The sequence below is a fragment of the Sebastes umbrosus genome, chromosome 5, assembly GCF_015220745.1.
Source record: "Sebastes umbrosus isolate fSebUmb1 chromosome 5, fSebUmb1.pri, whole genome shotgun sequence".
Lineage (NCBI taxonomy): Eukaryota > Metazoa > Chordata > Actinopteri > Perciformes > Sebastidae > Sebastes > Sebastes umbrosus.
In genome coordinates this window covers 28,456,900-28,478,059 of record NC_051273.1, presented here as the reverse complement: position 1 = coordinate 28,478,059, position 21,160 = coordinate 28,456,900, and the positions used below count along the sequence as shown (strand labels likewise).

General features: G+C 39.3%; 1 protein-coding gene across 1 annotated transcript; it reads right to left on the bottom strand.

Moving 5' to 3' along the window:
• Window positions 1–244: 244 nt before the first annotated feature.
• On the bottom strand, window positions 245–19,479 carry pomgnt1 (protein O-linked mannose N-acetylglucosaminyltransferase 1 (beta 1,2-)). The gene is made up of 22 exons (XM_037770689.1): window positions 19,322–19,479; window positions 18,933–19,165; window positions 17,906–18,008; window positions 17,132–17,247; window positions 15,600–15,665; window positions 15,150–15,263; window positions 14,938–15,055; window positions 13,748–13,846; window positions 13,428–13,555; window positions 12,703–12,773; window positions 12,060–12,135; window positions 10,676–10,759; window positions 10,376–10,417; window positions 10,071–10,129; window positions 7,528–7,600; window positions 6,774–6,902; window positions 5,325–5,450; window positions 4,954–5,018; window positions 4,781–4,825; window positions 4,549–4,684; window positions 4,192–4,301; window positions 245–2,364 (listed from the first exon to the last, which is right to left on the bottom strand). The coding sequence occupies exons 2-22, from the start codon at window positions 19,050–19,052 to the stop codon at window positions 2,283–2,285; spliced, it is 1,962 nt and encodes a 653-aa protein (XP_037626617.1). The 5' UTR covers window positions 19,053–19,165; window positions 19,322–19,479; the 3' UTR covers window positions 245–2,282.
• Window positions 19,480–21,160: the final 1,681 nt, after the last annotated feature.

Here is a 21,160-nt window from a genome sequence, read left to right as displayed (position 1 = left end):
GATTTTGTTTTTGTTTTTGTACCCAAATGAGGTTAATTCTATTGTAGTCTTCTCAGTCCTGAAACAGAAAATGTCCCCATATACTCAGAACATCACCCTGGCTGCTCCAAGTGTCATCTAGAACATATTTTCCTATTCATTGTCTATGGAGCAGCTCAACACTTTATACCCTATGACATCACAAGTTTGAGTTTTAGCACTGTAGTTTTTGAATTTGGGAGAGAGTTGTTCATGTTTACTAATATTTTTTGGACTGTCTTAGACCATAAGAATAACATCTATGAATTTTGAAAATGGGCTCAGTTCCCCTTTAATATCTCATTATTACGAGATGCAGATCTTGAGTCTCTCATCTCCAGATAACAAGATAATTATTAGTTATCTGGGACATTTTTTTTTTTTTTAAATTCAACCTGAGAACCACAGAATCATAATTTATGTCTTGTAAATATGATGTTAAGTTTAAATAAAGAGAAAAACTGCTTGTTACGTTGAAAGATATTTAAGTTGTGATCTTGAAATAATGGACCGAATACTAAGAACAGCAGCAACCACGATCCTTCTTAGTTTCATTGTAACATCTTGGAGTATCCATTTGGTTGTTGACTGGCCAATGATATTTATATTTTATGATGTGATAAAATACACAAACCCTTTAAATATCTGTCTGTCTTTTCTGTGACCTCGCTCCTTAATATTTCAGCAATGTAAGCAGTCAGTTACCCGTTTCTGTATTCCATCTACATGAAGAGTGTATGAACTGGCTAAAGTCGCTACATTCTGTTCAAGCGTTTGAGCTTATACCTGCTATGGTGGCTGAGAGAGGCCAAAACTGCACACAGGGAGAACAAGCTGATTTTTCACTGATTTGAAACATACGCTTCATTTAGGAACTGAAGTGAGCTTGCAACACAATGAAATGAGCAGTGTTTTCTGACTGACATATTTCTTTCTTTTTAGAATAAAAGCAGCATTTCTAAAACAAAAAGCAAATAATGAAGCCAGTAAATTTTGCCTGGGAACTAAAATCATAAACTGAATTTTATATACAATTATTTTTTGACTTTTTATAAATTTTCTACTTTTATTTTGTAGCTTAACTGTTAGGGCTTTCAACACCAAGGCAATACTTTCCCTGGTAGTTGACTTTAATGCAAACATTTTTTTCTTATTTAACAAAGTAGATAAATGTCTGTTTTGTGAGAGCTGTCTAAACGCAAGAAGCTGTGCAAGAACTTCATCTATATCTAGTTAAAAAAATTGATTTTTACAATTTAATTCAGGAACTCTCTGATCAAAGATATAAAATATATAATAAAAAAGACTTCCTTGTTTTTTTTGTTTTGTTTATAAAGCATCACTGTGGTACAATCAGAATAGGCATCATGTATTACAGTGTTTCTAATCGGAGAGTATGTTGCTGAATCTGTGAATATTTTCTCATTTTTGTCTCTTTCAGCCACCATAGAGTTTCCCTCATGAAACCTGATCCGAGGCAACTGACCTAAGCAGTCAATAATAGTAAAAACCCACAGGGCTGTCATCAAGTCTTTCACTCAAACTCAATATCTAACGCTGAAAAATATGCAGACCCTTTAAAGTTTTCATCAAAAAATATATAGGCATGTATATACATTATTTCATTATCTGTAAACGTTAGGCTCTTAAAAAATGCACTGATCTTGATAAAAGTGGATCTTTAAAAAAAAAAAAAAAAGAACACTAAACTGCTTTTTGATTGATAGATGTAAAATAAATAGAGATAAGTTAAACCGTATGTACATAATGAACAAAGCACTCAGTAGTTAAAAAACACAACAAACTCAGAGGAAAACTGACTAAATTCTGGTGAATGTGTCTTTGTGTCATTTGTACCGTTCTTGTTGAAAAGTCACAGCTTGAATTGAAATTGACGAGGCCGCGGATCAGCGGGTCAACAGAAAAAGACAGTCGACAAGTCATATACCGTTTTGGTTGTTCAGTCACGTTTGACCAAAACTGATTTTACCATCATCATTCCTCCCCAAGCTGTTGGACGGATACAGTAGTGCAGTTTGTAGTGTTAATCCCTCTATTGTTTAAAAATAAGAAAGAAAAAAAAATAGTAGGACTCCATTTCCCAGGTATCCTTTCGTACACAAGTTCAACATCTAGGAAAAGTCAGAAAAGTTTTGTGGTTGTGGGTCCCAGGCTGGATTACTAGTGGTTGGTGGTGAAGAGAGGAGAAGAAGAGTTAAGGCCTGGGCTGGTTGAAGTGTGTGTGCGCAAGTGTAACATCAGGTCTACATCTGCTCCACCGGTGCGCCCTCTTCTTTGGGCGGAAGCTCTAAGTGAATGGGAGTGACACTGGCTGGTTTCTTCACTCTGGTCATGAGACAAAGAAATGGACAGACAGGAGGACAGAGACGGAGAGTGGACAAGCAGTGGTGGAAGATAAGAAAGGGAAAGATAGTGACATATTCGTTGTGTTTGCTGCTGGAGACGGGGATTATCTTTTCCGTTATTCTCAAAAGTTTTGTAAATAAAAGATCTGCTAAGACGTGTTATTTTTTTACCTACAGTATGGCAGAAAAAAATAAATAAATACAAAGAATAGTTGTTTATGCTTTACTACAATTAAACAAACCTTAAATAAAACTACAGAAGAGGAAAAAGCCACAAGGAAGCTCAAGTAAAAGATACGGAAAATAACTTCCACAGAGTTTCAGGCTGCGGTCGTTTAACTAGACTAGAGTTGTTCCGATACTGATAGCAGTATTTGAAATGCGTCCAACACTGCCCAAAATTCAGGATTGGGTATCGGCGAGTACGCCAGTCTATGCGCCGATCCGATATCATAATTTATTAACCAAGAAAAAAATCAACTTGTTTAACCGGAAATCGATTCTTCTTCTTTGTTATCTGTTCATGTTTTAGTAAGGATTTAACCTGAGCCAGGCTATACAACACAAAGATAGTAATCATATCATATATGATCATTACTTAACAGATGTTAAATATAATAAATAAATAATAATAACTATATATATATATCTTTTTTTTTTATCACGCTGGTATCGAATCGGTAATCGGTATCTGTTAATACCTCAAGTTTAGGTATCGGTATCGGGAAGGAAAAAATGGTATCGGAACATCTCTAAACTAGACAAACAGTGGGTCTAAAATGTATAACTTGGCAATAACTATGTTGACATAACAGGGTCTGGTCTACCATGAAATGAAGATGTGAGGTGCGAAAAAGAGCGGCATTAGGACTTCAGGTGCTTTCTTCTTTTTGTATAGTAGCTTATATATTTCATGTAAGTATGTAAGCCAAGCTAAAAATGGGAGACAGGAGGATTTCACGTTCGGGTCATATTTGATGACGGGTTGTTGCAATTGTGCGAGTCATGTTCATGTTTGACTTTAGGCTTTCAATCGCTTGGTGTCATTCTGGAGGCACCTGTGAGCTACAACCCCCAGAGCCGGTTTTCACGATGGTGCGACCACGGTTTCCTTATTCCTTAAGCGGGGATGTGCTTCCCCCAAAATTCAGATCCACATGCATATCATTCTTACAAGCCGTCTCTGCTTCAGATGCATTTTTCAGTCTTCCTTTTCCAAGTGTCTGAGTGAACAGATACACTTCAAATGTAATCAGTACAGCTGTGAGTTACGCCTGTGCCTCGAAGAAACCTTGGCCCAACATGAAAATGAAACTCACCTCTTCCCAAGTGTTTATTTGCTCAAATTTTTGGTAGAATTTAGCTTCAGGGCTGCTTTCACTTAGCAGAGACCAAATTGCCTTGGCAGACCAGAAGCTTTTTCTGTCTGAAGCCACAAAACTCAATACTGCAGATCAATCTGTAAAACTAATGATGGCCACACTGCTACAGGCCGACCCTTATCATGATACAAGTGCAGTGCTGCACAGATAACTAGCTACCAACAAGAAAGGTTGATCAACGCAGCATGACTTTATATGTGATCATGTTACCAGACCCTATAGTCTTAAAGGAGGCCACAAAGCTATTGCACCTCTGTCTGTACAGACGTGGAGGTGAGAAGGCCATGATATACTTCAAACAGCAGACACGTAAACCTTTTTGTTTGTAACATAATTTGGTGTCTGCGTACATGGGCAGGAAAATTTACATCACGCGGACCCCGCCATCGATGCAAATGCACAAAGTATGATTTGAGTTTACTCACGAGTATGGGGAGATTGGCACGGCCACCACCAGGACATGATTCCTTTTTCTGAAGAGCCGCCACAGGCCTCTGTGGTATCCCCGTACATCCAGATCCCAAACATGGAGGCACTGAGCAGAAGACAGAGGCAGGGTTCATTTCATTAGCCAAAAATATAATACATACTTGTTAATGATTTTTGTTTTTCCTGTGACAAAGACGAGACGTCAATATCAACAACAAGAAAAGGTCGGTCATCAATCGAAAAACTGATGGTATGATTTGGAAAATGATCGGCAATCCTTTCCCTTAGTAGTTCATGGGCTAATATATGCACAACCACTGACACCAGCCAGTGTTCCTGCTCTGACTGGGTACCTTGGCGAGCTCTGTCCAGGTGGATGTGTCCGTCTCAGTCTCCATCTTAATGAACATGACGTAGGTCTTCCCCTCGGAGTCTGGCAGGAACGAGTCCTCACACGGGTTCTTGGTGTGATCCAGCACCTCCGCTTCCCTGGGAACACGCACACACACACCATACATAGAGTAACATCTGTCTAAACTTTCTAAATCATGTAGAGGCTCAGTGTCTCTTCTGTATCTCACTCACTTCAACAGGTTTTGGATCTCCACTTCATAAGCATCTTTCTTTAAGCTGTGAAGAGCAAAAACACAAAGACTGTCACTGTGCTGCAAAATTATTTTCCATATACGGCTCAAGAACTCGTGATATGAAGAGCGGCACATCAATGAACAGATATCACGTAACCTGAGCGTACACACCTGTCGATGTTCTTCATCTGCACATTGGGAACTGTGTTGAACTTGTGTTTCTTGAAATATACCTCCTATGAGACAGAAAAGAGTTCAATTAGACATATTAGCTACATATCTATCATCAGGTAGTGTTTCAGCTTGAAGATTAACAAAAACACACATCACAACATTTTGTCTGCTACAGGGCCGATAAAAACTAAATTATGATCATGTCTAGCTGTTGACTGTAGTTTTAATGCGTATCATGTTTTATTATTAAGGCTTCACAGTAAGTGTTTTGTTTTAGATCTTTCAAAAATGGTGTGACAGGATTGATTTTGATGCTGAACTGTGTCAGTTTTAACTTATTAGGACCTTAAAGCTCTCTCAGATCTTACATGGAAATAGCCGTTCATGTTGAGGCCGATGATGCCAAAATGGTACGACCGGGACACGTCGGGGATGATGCACTCTCTGTCTTTCCTCTGCTCCGGCATTCGCATCCACATGTCCCAGTCCCACAGCTGCAAGACAAACATTCAAACACACAGTTAATCCACAGCTTACAACATCTTCCACACACATTTGAAGGACCATGCAGGTGGTTCTTAATGTTCTTAAAATCCTTTACCATCATTTTTTAGACGGATTTCCTTCCTTTCAAGCATTAGTTTCAGCTCATTCTATGAAAATCAACTTGCAGATGTTGTAAATTTCCTGCAGCTAGGTAATCCATCGCAGTCAACATTTATTGGACATTTTTTTGTCAATGTTTAGGTTTTCACAACATCTGTGTTTGATTGTTGTTCTTCTAACAATATCGCACATGAGGGCATAATGTTCTCACACAGACAAGCTATCATCTCTTGGATGTTACAGTGTTGGCCCCTGCTCACAACAACAGTAGCACTATACTTAAAGGCAGGGTTGGTAAAAATTTTAGAATTTTTTTTTCTATATTAGTTGAAATTCTCCTTTCATCTCAACAGCAATCAATAAATTAAATGCTCTGAAAAAAAAGGGGGAAAAAAATCTGCTTATCCGCTGTAATATGTTACAATAAACCCAATAAATCGTTTAATTCGGGCCGATTGAAATGTTTGGACGGGTTAATTACGCTACAGGTTTAGTACACTACCTGCCTGCCTGACGGGAACTCTGCCCGTGCACTCACTGTGCGTCACCGGAGTCCCCCACAAGCTGCTCATTATGATACGTTTATGTTCATAATGATAATATTGGGGGAGTGGCTTTGGAGGGAGGCATAAAGAGACAGACTGTCAGTGTTGCCAACTTTGCGACTTTCTCTCTATATTTAGGGACTTTTGGAGCTAGTTAGCAGCTAATGCTGCTAGCTGCTTTCTTTGGAAAAGAGTTGGCAAACTGGGATCGTACTCTTGCTAGTTTCTCAAGATTGCCCACCCTGCCTTTAAGATGCATTAATTTTTTTTTTTGGGCCACTTGAAGGCAGTGCATCAAGCTGACAAACAACATTATCATCTTATAAAATGTGTATGGTTTGTTTACTCTCCTTTTAGCTCTGGTTTGGTCTTTACCAAATGCTAATAAAAACAACTAGCTCTTTGTCTGTTAGATATTCCATTTCTTCAATAGCTAGCCTCCAACTTTGTCTGTAAAAGTCAATACATGAATAAATAAAAAAAATAAAAGGTGGCTAAGTCATTTTCAAAGAAATGAACTGAAACCAGTGGCAGACTGGAAGGTTGGAAATCAATCTGGTGCGATTTGGAAAATGGTCAGCAGGGATGGAAAATAAGCACAACTGGTAACTGGTAACGGTGTAGGAAAATATAAAAAAAACTGGTTAGGGTTCTTAAATCCTGCACCTTCTCGGGCGTCGGCCACTTTGGCTCCAGTTCGTCCTTGTAGAGGCTCTTCTTCAGCACCCAGCCCAGGCCGGGCATACTCTCTACTCTGTACAGCAGAGCCGGGTCCTCTGCTGTGTGCTCATAGCCCTGTACAACAACAACAACAACAACAGCTGTCAGTGACGCATGCAACATTTCTGTGGGCATCAAGTCTTCCTGCAGGATAATCAGTGGGTCGGAAAATGAATGAGAATACTTCGGGGCAGGTTCAAATTAAAGAAGTAGAGAAAAAAAGAGAGTGTGAGACTTGTTCGGTTGTTTAGAAACACAGAACAAGATACACAGATCCTGTGGTTGTCCCCCACTGTGGACGACGTTAAGTTACACCCTCAGGTTAAAAGAAAACTGATAGATCACCTCATCACAAAACCTCTAGACATATTCAGACAGTCAGACGTCAGTTACGCAACCGTTTACAGCTAAAGACACACATGCCTGTGTCTAAACTACAACAGGATAATCATTTCTTGTAGGTCGTCATGCTTGTTGCTGCCTGAATGAGGCTACGCGTGTAAAAGAGAAAGTGTGTGATGAAAATAAAAGGAGTATCAACATGTAAACAGTGGGCAGAGACAGAGAAATGCTAAGCCCTTACAGACTTTTAAACAGATAAGTCACAGAAAAGAGATGGATATAGAGATGGACAGGAGGACAGTGGATGCTTTAGGATGGGTTAGGTACAGTGTGAGCAGGTGAAGCAGTCGGCGCTCACCTGGTCGTTCCAGGCTGAGATACAGTACAGGCTGTCATCCTCATCCAACAGGTGGAGGGTCTGACTCAGAAAACTGCAGGAGAAACAGGAAAGCAACAGCAACATTAGTACAGACAAATGCAGCTACATCAGTATTAATACCAACAATGTCATTATAAAAACTGCCTTGTTGCACTGGGCAACAGTAAACGGACAGTGACTGTAAACTCTGAAGAAATATTTACTATATTTTAAGAAAAAATAGAAAATTAACCAGTTTTTGGACCAACTCATCAGGCAGGAAGGTTCCAGTGGACAGCTGGCAAAGTGACATTTTAACCACAGAAAAATTGTAGTTTGTTGGCCAATAATAAGTGGACACCGGAACATTACAGATTATGGGATGGTTTGAACAAGTCATTACAAAATGAAAACAAAACAGCCTCCACTCCTCTGGTTTCACTCTTTCCACCAGATGTTGAACCTGCTGCAGGGATTTTCTCCCATTCAGACACAAGAGCATTAGTGAGCTCCAACACTGATGTTGGGTGATCAGGTCTGGCTCTTAAGTCAGCTTTCCTCACAATGGTGTTGGAGTCAGGGGTCTGTGCAGACCAGTCAAGTTCTTCCACACCATTAAGATTTACTTTCACTAGTTTCCTCTGTACTTATTAAAGAGGACCTATTATGCTCACTTTCAGGTTCATACTTGTATTTTGGGTTCCTACTAGAACATGTTTACATACTTTAATGTTAAAAAAATGCTTTATTTTTCTCATACCCGCTGTGCTGCAGCACCTCTTTTCACCATCTGTCTGAAACGCTCTGTTGGACCCCTGCCCCGCCCTCTTGAATAGCCCGGTCTGCTCTGACTGGTCAGCTGACCCACTCTGTTGTGATTTGTCAACTGGACAAAACTCTTCGGACACCGCTCTAACTAGCTTTGTTTGAGGGCGTGCCAAACTAGCCGCTAGGCAGGTATCATGCAAATGTGTTACTTGGTGACATCACCGCGTTACGGAAGAAAAGGCGGGACTTCAAGCAAGGTGTTTCAGGCAGTTCAGGAGCAGTGTTTCTGTGGGGGAGAACACTCTCTTTGGTGTGGACTTTGGGCTTTGTAACTTTGCAGACCTTTTACATGCAAAAAAAACAAAAACTAAATAACACTTAATGAAAGGCAGCAGGTCAGTGTGAAGTCAGTAAATGTGTTTTTGTAATAGAGGGAAGCGTTAAATTGGCTGAAGAAATCTACTAATTCTGACAATCGAAAATTGAAGAAATCATAAATCAATCATGAGTTCAAATGTATGACAATTTCATATTTCTATAGTCTGATATTTGTAAAAGTGAATTCAGGACTTTGAGAACTCTCAAACAACCTGGAAGGGCCAAGTTTATAGCAGTAAACACAAAATAACAACAGGATTGTCTCTGTTGACAGGAGGGCACGTTTTGGTTCTCACCACTCACTGACTGAGAGCCTGAAGCTCGTCTCAGAGAGCAAACTGGCACTAAAGCTGAGCGAGATGACGGCTGCGAGTGCTTCTGAACTATTTGAAGTCGACGCTTCAAAACAGGCCGGTCAGCCCAGAAGGGGAGCTGGAGCTTTTACAGACGCAAAAGGCACAGTTCAAAGCCGAGTCTGTCCAACAAAGGAATACTGGGGTTTCCAACGGAGCTGATGGCAGCTTTATCACTGTGGATCTACTGCCACCTAGCGGTGATTCTGGCAGCTGAGGTGATTTATGGGCTTCCTCTGCTGATGCTGTGAAGTCCAGAACATGTTCTTCAACATGGTAGCAATGGGCTCCATATAACAGAAAACTGTTTATCATAGCTTAGGTCCATATAAATGATAATAAAAATGCATAAACCTCCTCTAATGTGTAATGAAATTATTGAGAAAGGCTGCTTTATTCTCTACATTCAGTTAATTTTGGTTGTGGTAATTATTAGTCATTCGTCATTTTGTCGGGAATATAAAACAAAAGGCACTGAATGCCCTCATACAAGTAAAACAGACTCCATAAATTAATTTCCGCAATCAGCTTCATTAAAAAAGGAACATCTGTCTTAGGTCTTTATTATAATTACAATTATATTACAATTATAGAGTTTAAATTTAAGATTAATGGATAATAAAAATTACACATCTGCTGGTATATATATCTTCTCGTCATTTATTTTAGAATTTATTCTTGTCACTAAAAGACAGTAATGTTAATTAAAGAGTGGTTATTAAGTGACATTGTAGTATAATATGAAGAGAACTCTTGCATATCAACTATGTTTATCAATTAATCTAATGATCTTTTCCTCAATAGATGAAAAAATATCTATATAAAATGTCAGAAAATAGGGAAAAATGTTTATTATAATTTCCCAGAGCCCATGGTTACATATTTAAACAGCTTACCAACAGTTTAAAACCTAAAGACATTCAATTTACTATCATATCTGACAAAGAAGAGCAGTAAATATTTACTTATTTTATTATTTCTGCTCTACTATATTATAAAGTCTCAGTTATCTTTAGCAGTGTTTGTGCATACTGGAGGACGCACCTGAAGAAGTCGATGGAGATATCCAGGTCTTCTTCTAAGACGATGGCAAAGTTGGCCTCCTGATGAAAATAAAAATAACACACGCTGGGTCAGTGCTGTCCTGAGACTGTGTTCAGTGCAACTCACAAGCCAAGTGATAACTGTCAGATCTAATCAACAAATAAACTGACCAATAATACAATAAATAAAGTAAAAAATCTGTTATTCTTAATTCAAACTACACACATCTTACTGCTCATTCATCAAGTCCATAAAAGAATACATTTTTGTCGTTTGTCTTGACAAAAGGAAATCAAAATACTCACTGGGTGAAGGTTGAAGGTTGCAGTCAAACTCGCTTTGTAGTGCTGCGACAGAGAGCGGAGATTTTTACCATAGAAACAAAAACGTATAAAAAGCAAAACTGCTGGACGTCTCAGTTACTTTAATGACTTGAAATAGGGCTGAACCTCAAAACATTTTCACGGATACGACAGTTCTGAGTGACGCACACAGTGGAAACATAAAATCCAGGTGAAAATGGCGTGTGATTGGTCTACTCTTTTCAGTGAAAATGTGCAATATTAATTCTGTGCTAGCCCTTACATGAGGAGCTAACTGTTTACCTGAGACACTCTGGCATTCTTGATGCTGATGGGTGTGTGCTGAACTCCCTTCAGTCCAAACAGCTCTACGACATCCATAGGCTCCTGGGTCGAAGAAAACACACAAAAATGTGTGAGCGTTATAGCAGGTTTATCAAGCCACACTGGGGTACATGATGCAACAGTCAGGAAAACTACAAATTAATACTAGATAATGATAAACATTAAGTTACTGTTCTTGACCCCTTAACTTTTTAATTTTTTGTCAAATAAAAAAAAGAAAACAGGTTTTTATTCCTAAAAGTAAGAAGTCAGATACACTTTTCCCACTAAAATAACTAAGTTACTAAATAAGTTTTTTAAACGCGGGAAGACCCAATAAATATAACTGATAAACTCTTTTCCCATTGCCAGTGAACGAGTATGCCTTTCTGTTTTTTATTTCTGGTGTTACACGTTCGACATCACAAACACGCCAGAAAACAGGGTTAGTAAACAGTACGAAGCAGCATGGAGGCCAGTGAACAGCGGTTACTTCTGCGTTAACAGTGGTTACTTCTTTTTTTATCGGCTAATCAGTCTCTCTTCTAACTCGGTGTTGACTAATTTGGAACGATGTTCAAGCACTGCCTGGACGGAGACGGACGGAATTCGTGGCTTTGGTGACAAAGAAAGCGACGGAAAAGGGGGCGAAAATTAGCGTGTCCACACCGTTGTTATGTTTCCATCACTGCCGATAAATACCCGTGACAACTGCAGTGTCATTTGTCCCGGGAATGAATGCCGATTGTAACCTTTCCCACTAAAGACAAAAGTCAAAAAGTGTTAGTGGGGTTTTTGTCCAGTGGGAAAGGGGAGAAATAAAGGATAATTTTTTTATCAGTACCGAAACTCAGATATTGTATCAGCACTATTATTTACAGGCAAACTCATTATTAGTCATTATTCTCATTTATTGACTGACCTTCGTGAGTCACAAATTTAGTGGAGAAAGCCTGTGAAACAAGCGGCTACAGGAAACCTCTTCCTGCCTATCACCACATTTTTGAAAATAGACCTGAACTAAAGTACACAAAAATATTTGGACCGAGGCAATCCACATACTTTTGGCCATATAGATTAAATCAATTACTTCAAAAGTACTGATGTTTAATATCATCTACAGTAAAAAAAATCAAGAGTGAGTATCAAAATGAATATCTAAATACTAATTATTTTAACATCCACGTTACAATATTAAATGAATTATTCCAAGTAATATAATAAAAGTAGTTCTGAACACTTCATGCATTGCATCTTTCGTAGAGTATTGAGGATTTACACCCATAGTGCCACAGAGTTAGTACTTATACAGTGTACTGACTACATGTGAGACAAAAGAAAGGAGGAAACAAAAAGCTGGTACCTCATAATAACCATCGATGAAGACAGTGATCACCTGCGGGTTGACGCCGTGAGCTGACAGAAGAGACCTCAGCATCCTGAAAACAGACGACAAGCGGTCGCAATTTTGATTTAGGCACAAGAGAGGAATGAGAGCAATTTACTTTTCACATGACTGTGTGATTTGTTCCAATTTAACAAAAGGTGGACAGCTCGGTGGTAATTTCCCTTCATACTAATGACGAATGCATTTTTTAAGGGAGGAGCCGTCATTTTTCTTCATCCTGCCTTCACATTAACAGCTTATTGCAGCATTTTCTGTACAATAAATTAAACATGTCAAGTAGAGCGGCGAGTAATTTACATCTCGGAATATTTACTGTCTGTAAGCCTCATTTATCTTCATTAAAAAACGCAGAAAAGCAGTTTATCTATGAAATGCCAACAAATAAGTACAAATATTTTCATAGATGACAAGTAAAAATTGAAGGGCGTAACCTCCACACTACTGTGTGTGGAAGGAAACAGAGTACTGAGTAACAAATCATTTCTGGAGTAATTTCTGAATGGTGTTGCCGCCGTTTCTGCTTCCTTTCGTAGAAAAAGACCAAAAAAAAGCTTTACAATCCTTTTGATCAGTTACATCATCAGTGCACAGAGTTTACCTGTAGAGGTAGTTGGGTCTGTTCCCTGCTATGACGGCCACTGGGACACTGAGGACGTTATTGTTGGGCAGCTGGAGAGAGAAAAAATACAGTGAGTGAAACAAACTCGCTGTCAGTTTGACATTGTGAAGTCCTCGAGCTGAGTTTTTTATTTTGACGATAAAGTGTAGAGTGAAATTAACTGTGAATCTATCTATCAGCACCTCTAAAGCCCACTAATTTAAATATTATATCTTGTTTTGTTTGTTTAAAGGATAAGTTCACAATTTTTCAAGTCTGTCTGTCCATTGAACAGTGAACACTGAAACAGGTTTTGCTTGCTGTAATCATTCCTCCTGTTCACACCGGCCATAGGGAGACCACTTCATAATCCCAATGTAAGTGATGGTGAAGAAATTCCACAGTCCTGGATCTGTGCAAAAAATACCGTCCCCTAACGCTCCAATAGAAAGCAAATAGGCGTATTTCAAAAATAGATGAACTAAACCTTCAAAATGTCAACTAAGTTTATTGTGCAGCTTTGAGAGGTCCTTACCAAATAGGCTTTTCATTCGATTGTGTTAGAGAAATGTCTATTGGTCTCAAAAGACTAAACTGAGTCAGGCTTAGCTCTCTTGTTAAGTTTTTTGCGGTCTTCTATCCTTCTCCATTATGTGCAGCTCAACAAAACAAACAGTCTGAAGAGCATCTTACAGTGAAGTAGAAAGTACTGCTGTGTGTCTTACAGGGTCGGGGTTGAACTCGATGGGCGCCGGGTCTTTGCAGCTGCAGATGCTTCCGTATCCTTCCACTTTGCTGCAGAAGAGCTTCCTCCTCCTGTTGAGCTCGGTGTCTGCCCAGTGGCACTCTGCCTCTGCAGGACGGAGGATCACATTCAGTTTGTCAGACATCTTCATCAAGCGCTAGCAGGTGTAGGTTTAGATTTAAGACATCATGAGAATATTCCACCTTTTTTTACAGCCTGGATGTTTTGGTTTGGCAACGTTTTGGCCAACAAGGTGCATCGCAACATGATCCATTAGACATAGTTTACACTTTTCCTTACCTTCGGATGCGGTGAGCTGCACCTCGGTCTTCAGCAGCACCGGGTCTCCCCAGGTGGACAGAGCTGGAGACTTTGAGTGCTTCTCTCCATACACCTGACCTGGAACCCCAAAGACACAGCCAGCAGGTCAGGACAAGTAATCTCATAAAGCAAGCTCCATTAGCTGATTAAGCTTAAACTTAAATTCTAACTAAATCCTCGCCTAACCCCCTTCCCTGAGCTCTTAATTCTCTTTTGTTGACTACAAGTGAAAAATGTAATTGTGGTTGTACGTAACCAAGGGCTGAAACGCTAACAAAATGCCTGTAGCTAGTTAAAAACATCAGATTCCAGGCACTTGCAAACATAATACTGCATAGCTTTCATATTTATCCACATTCAACAATAACACATTGCATACTGTCAAAATGCTTTAGCTCAATTTACGGTAATATAGTTAGCCTAAAACTGACATTTGTTGCTTGCTGCACATGTCGGCATACTAACCAAAGTGTGGATCCCACACTTTTACCAAGTCTTCTTAAAGGCTCAGGCTTTTTTGGTTTGATCCAGACATTTTAGTCTGAGTAACAGAATCATGAGTTTTAGAGATTTTTTTTGTACCTTATATGTTCATAATTTTCATTGAACTGCATTATTAGCTGACGTTCTTAAGACATTAGGGGCACAGCATTTTCTTTCCTACACTTTTCTGCCACGTCCGTGTTCTGTACCATCCTTAATCAACTGCTGGGCAAATAAATTATTCATAACTGAATAATCCTTGAATGTAATAAGCAATTATGTAATAAAATACAACATGACAGCGTTACTGAAACACAACTGCAGTAAGACAGATATCTGAACCATAAATAAAATTACATGACAAAATGCTGTCACTCACAATTCTTCCTGTATGATTACTAATCACAACTGTCAGCAGTTTATAGATTTTTCTGGACAACATCATTTAGATAAAACTAAACATGCAAGGCATTTAAAACAAACCCTGACTTACACACCCATCAACAAAACTTCGGTGACATCTGTGGAGTTTCTAAACAAACATGTTGCTGTTGAGTTTTTCAAATGTCATTGTTCAACACGTCGGGAACCACAACAGACTTCTGTTCACCTCTATTGTATCGGGGTGCCAATAAGCCATTTGAAAGGGTTACGTCTACTTGTAAAGTGAAAGTTTGCTCCTCTACCTCCTTTCTTCACCACCATAGTCCACATGTCCCTCCAGCTGAGGTTGAGGGACACCTGGCTGCCCAGACTCTTCAGCAGGCTCTTAGCAGCATCCTTCAGGTGGAACGTGCCCTCATCCTGCAGAGCAAAAACACGTCACCTTTTAGTTTGTCACGAGTCTGTATGACACGTGAACTGATATCTGATTCGTCATTGAGACCGTGGCAGTGACCTTTATGGTGAAGATGAGGACTCGACCCCGGGTCACCATGTTGAGGAAGAGGATCATGGCTTCATCCTCGTGGGGAGAGTAGGTGTCAAATATCCTCTTGGCCATCACATGACCCTGAGACAAACAGACAGTGACGGATTTATCTGACCTTTGTGATTTGACCTCATTGAAATAAAAACAAAAAAATTGTGTTTTTAATTTACTTCCATTAAGGAACAAAAATTATCTTTTTTTGCATTTGACTGCAAGACACTGCTATTAATTCAGCGCCTGCTGTTTGTTGGATATCACAACACAATCAAAAATATAATCAGCCTCACAGCCAAACATGGGAAGATATGGGTAAAGAAGTGTTGATTATAATTACAAGCAAATGAAAGCTATAAAACGGAAATAAAAGAAAAGTAAAGTGTTAACATTATACATAAAGAATATAAAGTAAATGCTTACAGTCGCCTGGTTGAGAACTATCACATGGATGCCTCGGCCCTGCTCCCGCTGATCGTCCTCCAACACCTGCAGAAGATGAGAACAATAAAGATACTGTATGCTCTGTTGGACATTTTGTCAGTTCTATACTTCTGAAGTCCTGAAGAAAAGTCATTTCATTTTGTGTATTTTACAGTTGAAATGCATAAACATTTGCAGGCTGTGGGGCTTGATTGTAACAGTGGTACTACTGGTCTTACCGATACTGCTAACGGTTCTTTTTGTTGTTTTTTAAGAGACAAAATTAAACAAATTAGTAACAGAATTAACATTGCTTTATTTTGTCATGTATACTGTATATAAATTCACATTCGAGTAGCAACTGCAACAGCATTGTTTTGAACAAATCATTTATAATGTGATAATTAAAAAAGCATTACTGTATTTATAGTGTCAAACGCTCATGTTCTGAACAAATTACTATTATAAACTATAATATCATTATGGTGGATGGGGCAACGAGGGATGAACTGCGAGCTAGTCCGTCAAAAACAGTGCATTGCTCCACCTGTATCTGATGCACTTGGGCTACATGTGATGACAAATTGCTCGTGTTTCCACCTTTACAAGCAAGTTGCACTTTTGGCAATGAGCACTGTCTGCATCGACGCGACTGAAGTATAACCACACTTTGGACCGTTCTGTTCTCTCCGCAATTGACGCTAAGAGCAGGGTCTCTGGTCTCTGTGTGTCTGTGTGTCTGTGTGTCTGTGTGTCTGTGTGTCTGTGTGTGTGTGTGTGTGTGTGTGTGTGTGTGTGTGTGTGTGTGAGAGAGACAGACATGGACGACAGGCTGAGAGAGATCTCTCCTCTGGATAAGAAAATGCATCTTTGACAAATGTTGTTTAATGTGTAATATTATCACAAATCAGAAACGGAGTGAGATCAAAGGTGCAAGATAACATTTAAGTAGCCTAAATAAAAAAGGAAATCTATTTTCATAATTTCTCCAACACTGACAGCAGAACCTTTAACGTCGGAGGTTATTGATACTACGGTCTTGAAAAAATTGGCCCCGGGGCTCGTTTAGTACCGGGTTTCGGTACCTATCCCACAGTGGGACAATGAATACTATCCATCTATCTATCTATCTATCTATCTATCTATCTATCTATCTATCTATCTATCTATCTATCTATCTACTGTAGGTCAAAGTTGTCATTAAACTGAGATGATAGACAGTTTGGGTTATGCTTTTACTGTATGCCTTCATATTTCTCTTCCAAAGACTGGCTAACCTGGAGGTCTGCTTCCAACCTTTCTGGTCATCTGACTGCTTGTGTTTTGTTGCCTCATCAGGCTTCTTAGCTTTTTAGCGATGTTGCTGGGTTCCCAGATCTCAGAAATTAACTTGGTGAGTAAAAAACGTTACTATTACTGATTGGAATTATATGAAAAGAAGACCCAACATATATTAAATCTGAATTAGTGATTTGGAATTATTGATTTTGACTCTGCAACAGTCAGTCAGTCAGTCAATCAGTTGAACTCACAGTGGTGCCGTCTACTGCCACATAGACCTTGGAGCGGCTGGAGTACACCTCAATGTCCAGGACCTTGCGTCCATTAGCCGGCCTGCGTGGTGTCTCCATGTTCGGTATTGTGTCCTCTAAAAAAAGAGCATAAGAACAACATTAGGTTCTCCACAGTGAAGCCATGCTGAGATGCAATATGTTTTCATAACAGCTGGACAACATAAGTTTTGCCCTCAATAACAGAGACCCCACCCACAGGTCCCCCTTAACATTCTCATATTGAGACCAATCAGTGTTTCAACTCACTGAACTTCTAGAAAACATAAGTCAGTGGACATCCTGAAGTTTCCAAAGATATTAAATATGTCCGGCAGCGTTTTGAGGAAATTATGCACAAGACATCTAGAGTCATGGTTTAAACTATTTCACACTGTGTGTACACATCACAAAGCTTCAATAAGGAGTTAAAACCAGATACAAAATAAATATATGTGATACTGACATTGCAGAACATGTGACATGTGCTAAATTTATAATAAAGTGACATCAAGGGTTTAAGAAGGTCACCAGTTGATTTGGTTGTCTGCAAATTTTGCTCTGGAAACTGCAGTATTTTCCCTACAGATCTTTATGGAATGTCAATTGTTACAACAAAGACAGTCACTATTCGTTGTATTAATAAATGCCACACAGTCATATTTTAGCCTAATGCTGAAACTAGAGCATACAGTGGTTGTGCTAGTCTGAACGTGAAAGAAATGATGTAAACAGAATGAGCAACATGTTTCTCACCATATTCTTGAGCTGCTGCATCTTCATTAGCTACTCTTCTCGTGTCCAAGATGAGTTTAATGTTGACTATGACAGTTATCAGCAGAAACAGCACAGCACCAGCCTGCGGAAGGAAAGAGTATGCACGTTGAAATCTGAACTTATTTCATTTCTAGTCAGTGCTTTCCTAGCTCTGTTTGACATGATACATCTATTATTTAATCCTATATACGTTATATTTTAAACAGATATTTTTCCATCTGCACTATTGTATGTCTTAGATTCTCATTTTTTTTACTTCCGTGATTATCTTTTTATACATATTTAATGAGCATTGTTGGAGGGAGCCTGAGATCTAAAGAGTTTCATTGCCAAATACTGCCTCTCTGTGATTGTTGTGCACATGACAACTTGACTTACTTGAATCATTTGTGGTCAGTTTAACCGTAAAGAAAGTGGGCTAAAGTGGTTTGGTGAATCCAAAACCCCTTTGGGGAAGAGGAATAACTACCCCAGAGTTTTGTAAACTGAAATGGAAAATTACATTGTACATAATGATGTCTCTTTACGCAACAGTGGAAAGTTACCGTCTGTGTGCTCTTCGTCTCATGTAGCGGGAAAGTAGTGGTAGTAGGAGAGTGTTGTCTTTTACTGGGACACTGTCTGAGTAAAACAAATCCTTATCTGTTTTCAAAACAACTCATTTTCTCATAGTCCCTGTTGTAGATTTCTATATAATCACATTGTAATAATCTCCTGCAGTGCACTCTTCTGCAGACTTTGTATGACTCTGTATAACCAGTGCTTGTTCTTGCAAGAATAAAATACAACAAAAGACATTTCATCTGCTTGAGATCCTCATTTCAGCATTCAATAGGACTCATCCACTCACCATGAGTATGCCAGTGTTTTGTAACACTAATCAAAGAGCAGGCTGTGCAGTATTTGCAGACAGAAATGGGACTTTACTCTGCTGTGCAACACAAATCAGCAGCAGCTTCCAGCACAGCTCCATATTCAGAGAGAGAGAGAGCAGTTCTTCACTCACCTGACAGACCCGACGGATCGTCCTCTTGTTGGTCAGCTTGTATTTCCAGGTGAGGTACAGGCTTCTCTGCTGGCGGGGGATGAAGGGTTTGGCTCGGGGATTGGGGGTCCAGGTCTCCATCCCGGACACCGGACACCGACAGCAGAGCTCAGACCCTCCGCCTGCCCTCCTCCACCTCCATGCAATGCTCCACAACACCACCGAGACACGTCTGCCTGTCACATCACCATCACCTGAAACAACACGCATGCAGAGCTGAAGTGAGCTGCATCAGCAAGCGGAGCTACAACCACAGCTGGATGACTACTTCTGCACCAACTAGACTTCCGGCTCAGTTTAACACACTCCAGTCGGGTCCTTTCTGTTGACATATCAACGTGACTACTCACAGGGTCGTCAGTAAACCTCGCATTGTCGTTTTTAATCTTGTAGCCAGCAGCAAGAGCAGGAGAAGTCGCCTGTGAGAGCTGCTACATGCTCCCAAGCTGCTGCTATGGACGGTGTTTGTGTCGCAGAACAAACACCGTCACCAAGCTTCTCCTTCTTCTCTATTTAAAACATCCTCCTACTTCTTCTTCAGACTCACTGCTGCCCTCAACAGGATACATAATAGATGACCTCACCATTTCATTTTTGTTTAGGATAGCTCCAGTTTGGGATTCTTATGTTGGTCTTTTACAGTTTTTCTCAATTGTTTACACACAAATACTGGTACTTGACACACAATGACCACAACATGTAACTCATGCACCAACCCCCTGAACCAATTCTGCTAAACTACAAGCACAATTCCTGCTTTACACTCAAATTGCAGTTCTAAAACACACTTTTTTCAAAACACTACACACAATTCTCTGCATTTGGCACAATTTTCATGAAGAAAATCTTGTTTTCACAAGGAACACACTGTCATTCAAAATTCTAAAGTCAATTGCCCTACTATGCACACTGACTCATCACATGGGCAAACACCTGTCACACAGTGTTACAATTAGCAATCAGTTGATGCTTTTCATGGCTGGATTCGACGTGCTAAGCGATATTTCCCCCGCTGCTTGGCCAGGGAAAACATTGCTTGTGATGTGGATGAGGTGCTGTGGCCAGACCGAAACAGAAGAGAGGATGCAGCATAGTTTTTTTTTTCATTTTTTTTACTGTAACTGTATACAGTAAATTCTTCAGTTGTTTTGTATGTAGACCACTGTATGTGCAACTTTGTGTTGGTTGGGATGTACACTGTGTACATTGTTTTTGTGGGGAAAATAAAATATATTTGTTACCGTGTATTTGTGTGTTCTGAGTATAAAAACAATATTCTAAAATATTTTACAACACACTTATGTATGTACTGTCTGTAGTAAGTGTAACACTGAACAAAAAAAAGGCCTAAGTCATTATGATGAATGGAGAAGAAGTGTTTTCCATTCATCATAGTGTTTTACATTGAGCACATCAGTGTTCAACTGGTTCTTATAAATGTCTATTCATATGATGGTTTGTGTGTGTCATTTGAAAACAAAATACCATTTTGAGAAGAAATAACATTGTTTTGAATGTAAAGTTTCATTTTGCAGGAGAATTGAGGGGTTTTGCCCATTGTGTGTGTGTTTTTTGATTTGTGTGTAGAGTTCTGAGAGTATGAGGCATGCTTTCAGAAAATGTGTGTAAACAATCGAGAAAAACTGTAATATTATAATCTCAAAAAGAAACCTCTTTGATAAATGTTGGGGTGACTTTGCAACCTTTTTACATATAGGCACTTCTCTTAATACAATTATATATGACTTCATGATATTCTGTGTAGGTTACCCTCTTTTATATTGGATCTATGTGTGTAAAATGGAGAAAAAAGATGGAAACAATTTAATGATGGAGGGATGAAAAAAGGAGTGATCGCACATAGAATGCTCCACAACCAAGGCTGACCCCCATATGAGAACTATTAGGACTTTAAGAAGTTTAAACATGCGCTATCTACCTTTTAACATGCACTATCTGCAACCATCTTGGACTCTAACCACTGGCGCACTTTACACTTACTTACACTATACATCCTATATACCACTTTATAGACTGCACATATGTACATATTACATTTATTTATTGCACACACTACATTTATTTATTGACGGACTGCATACACTATGTTCACCCATTCACTCTGTATCTTTTATATCTCTATTATTGTTTTTATTATTTTTGTATACCTTTACCTCTCCTGTGATTCA

Bases quoted from the DNA above. Each gene is read 5' to 3' on its own strand.
- pomgnt1 (XM_037770689.1), bottom strand. From the start codon at position 19,052: ATGGAGACCTGGACCCCCAATCCCCGAGCCAAACCCTTCATCCCCCGC. The intron at 5,451-6,773 runs GTGCAGGATTTA...TTTGTCTTGCAG, and splicing joins AGTGGCCGACGCCCGAGAAG to CTGTGGGACTGGGACATGTG. The intron at 4,302-4,548 runs GTACCCAGTCAG...TCTTCTGCTCAG, and splicing joins CCTGGACAGAGCTCGCCAAG to TGCCTCCATGTTTGGGATCT.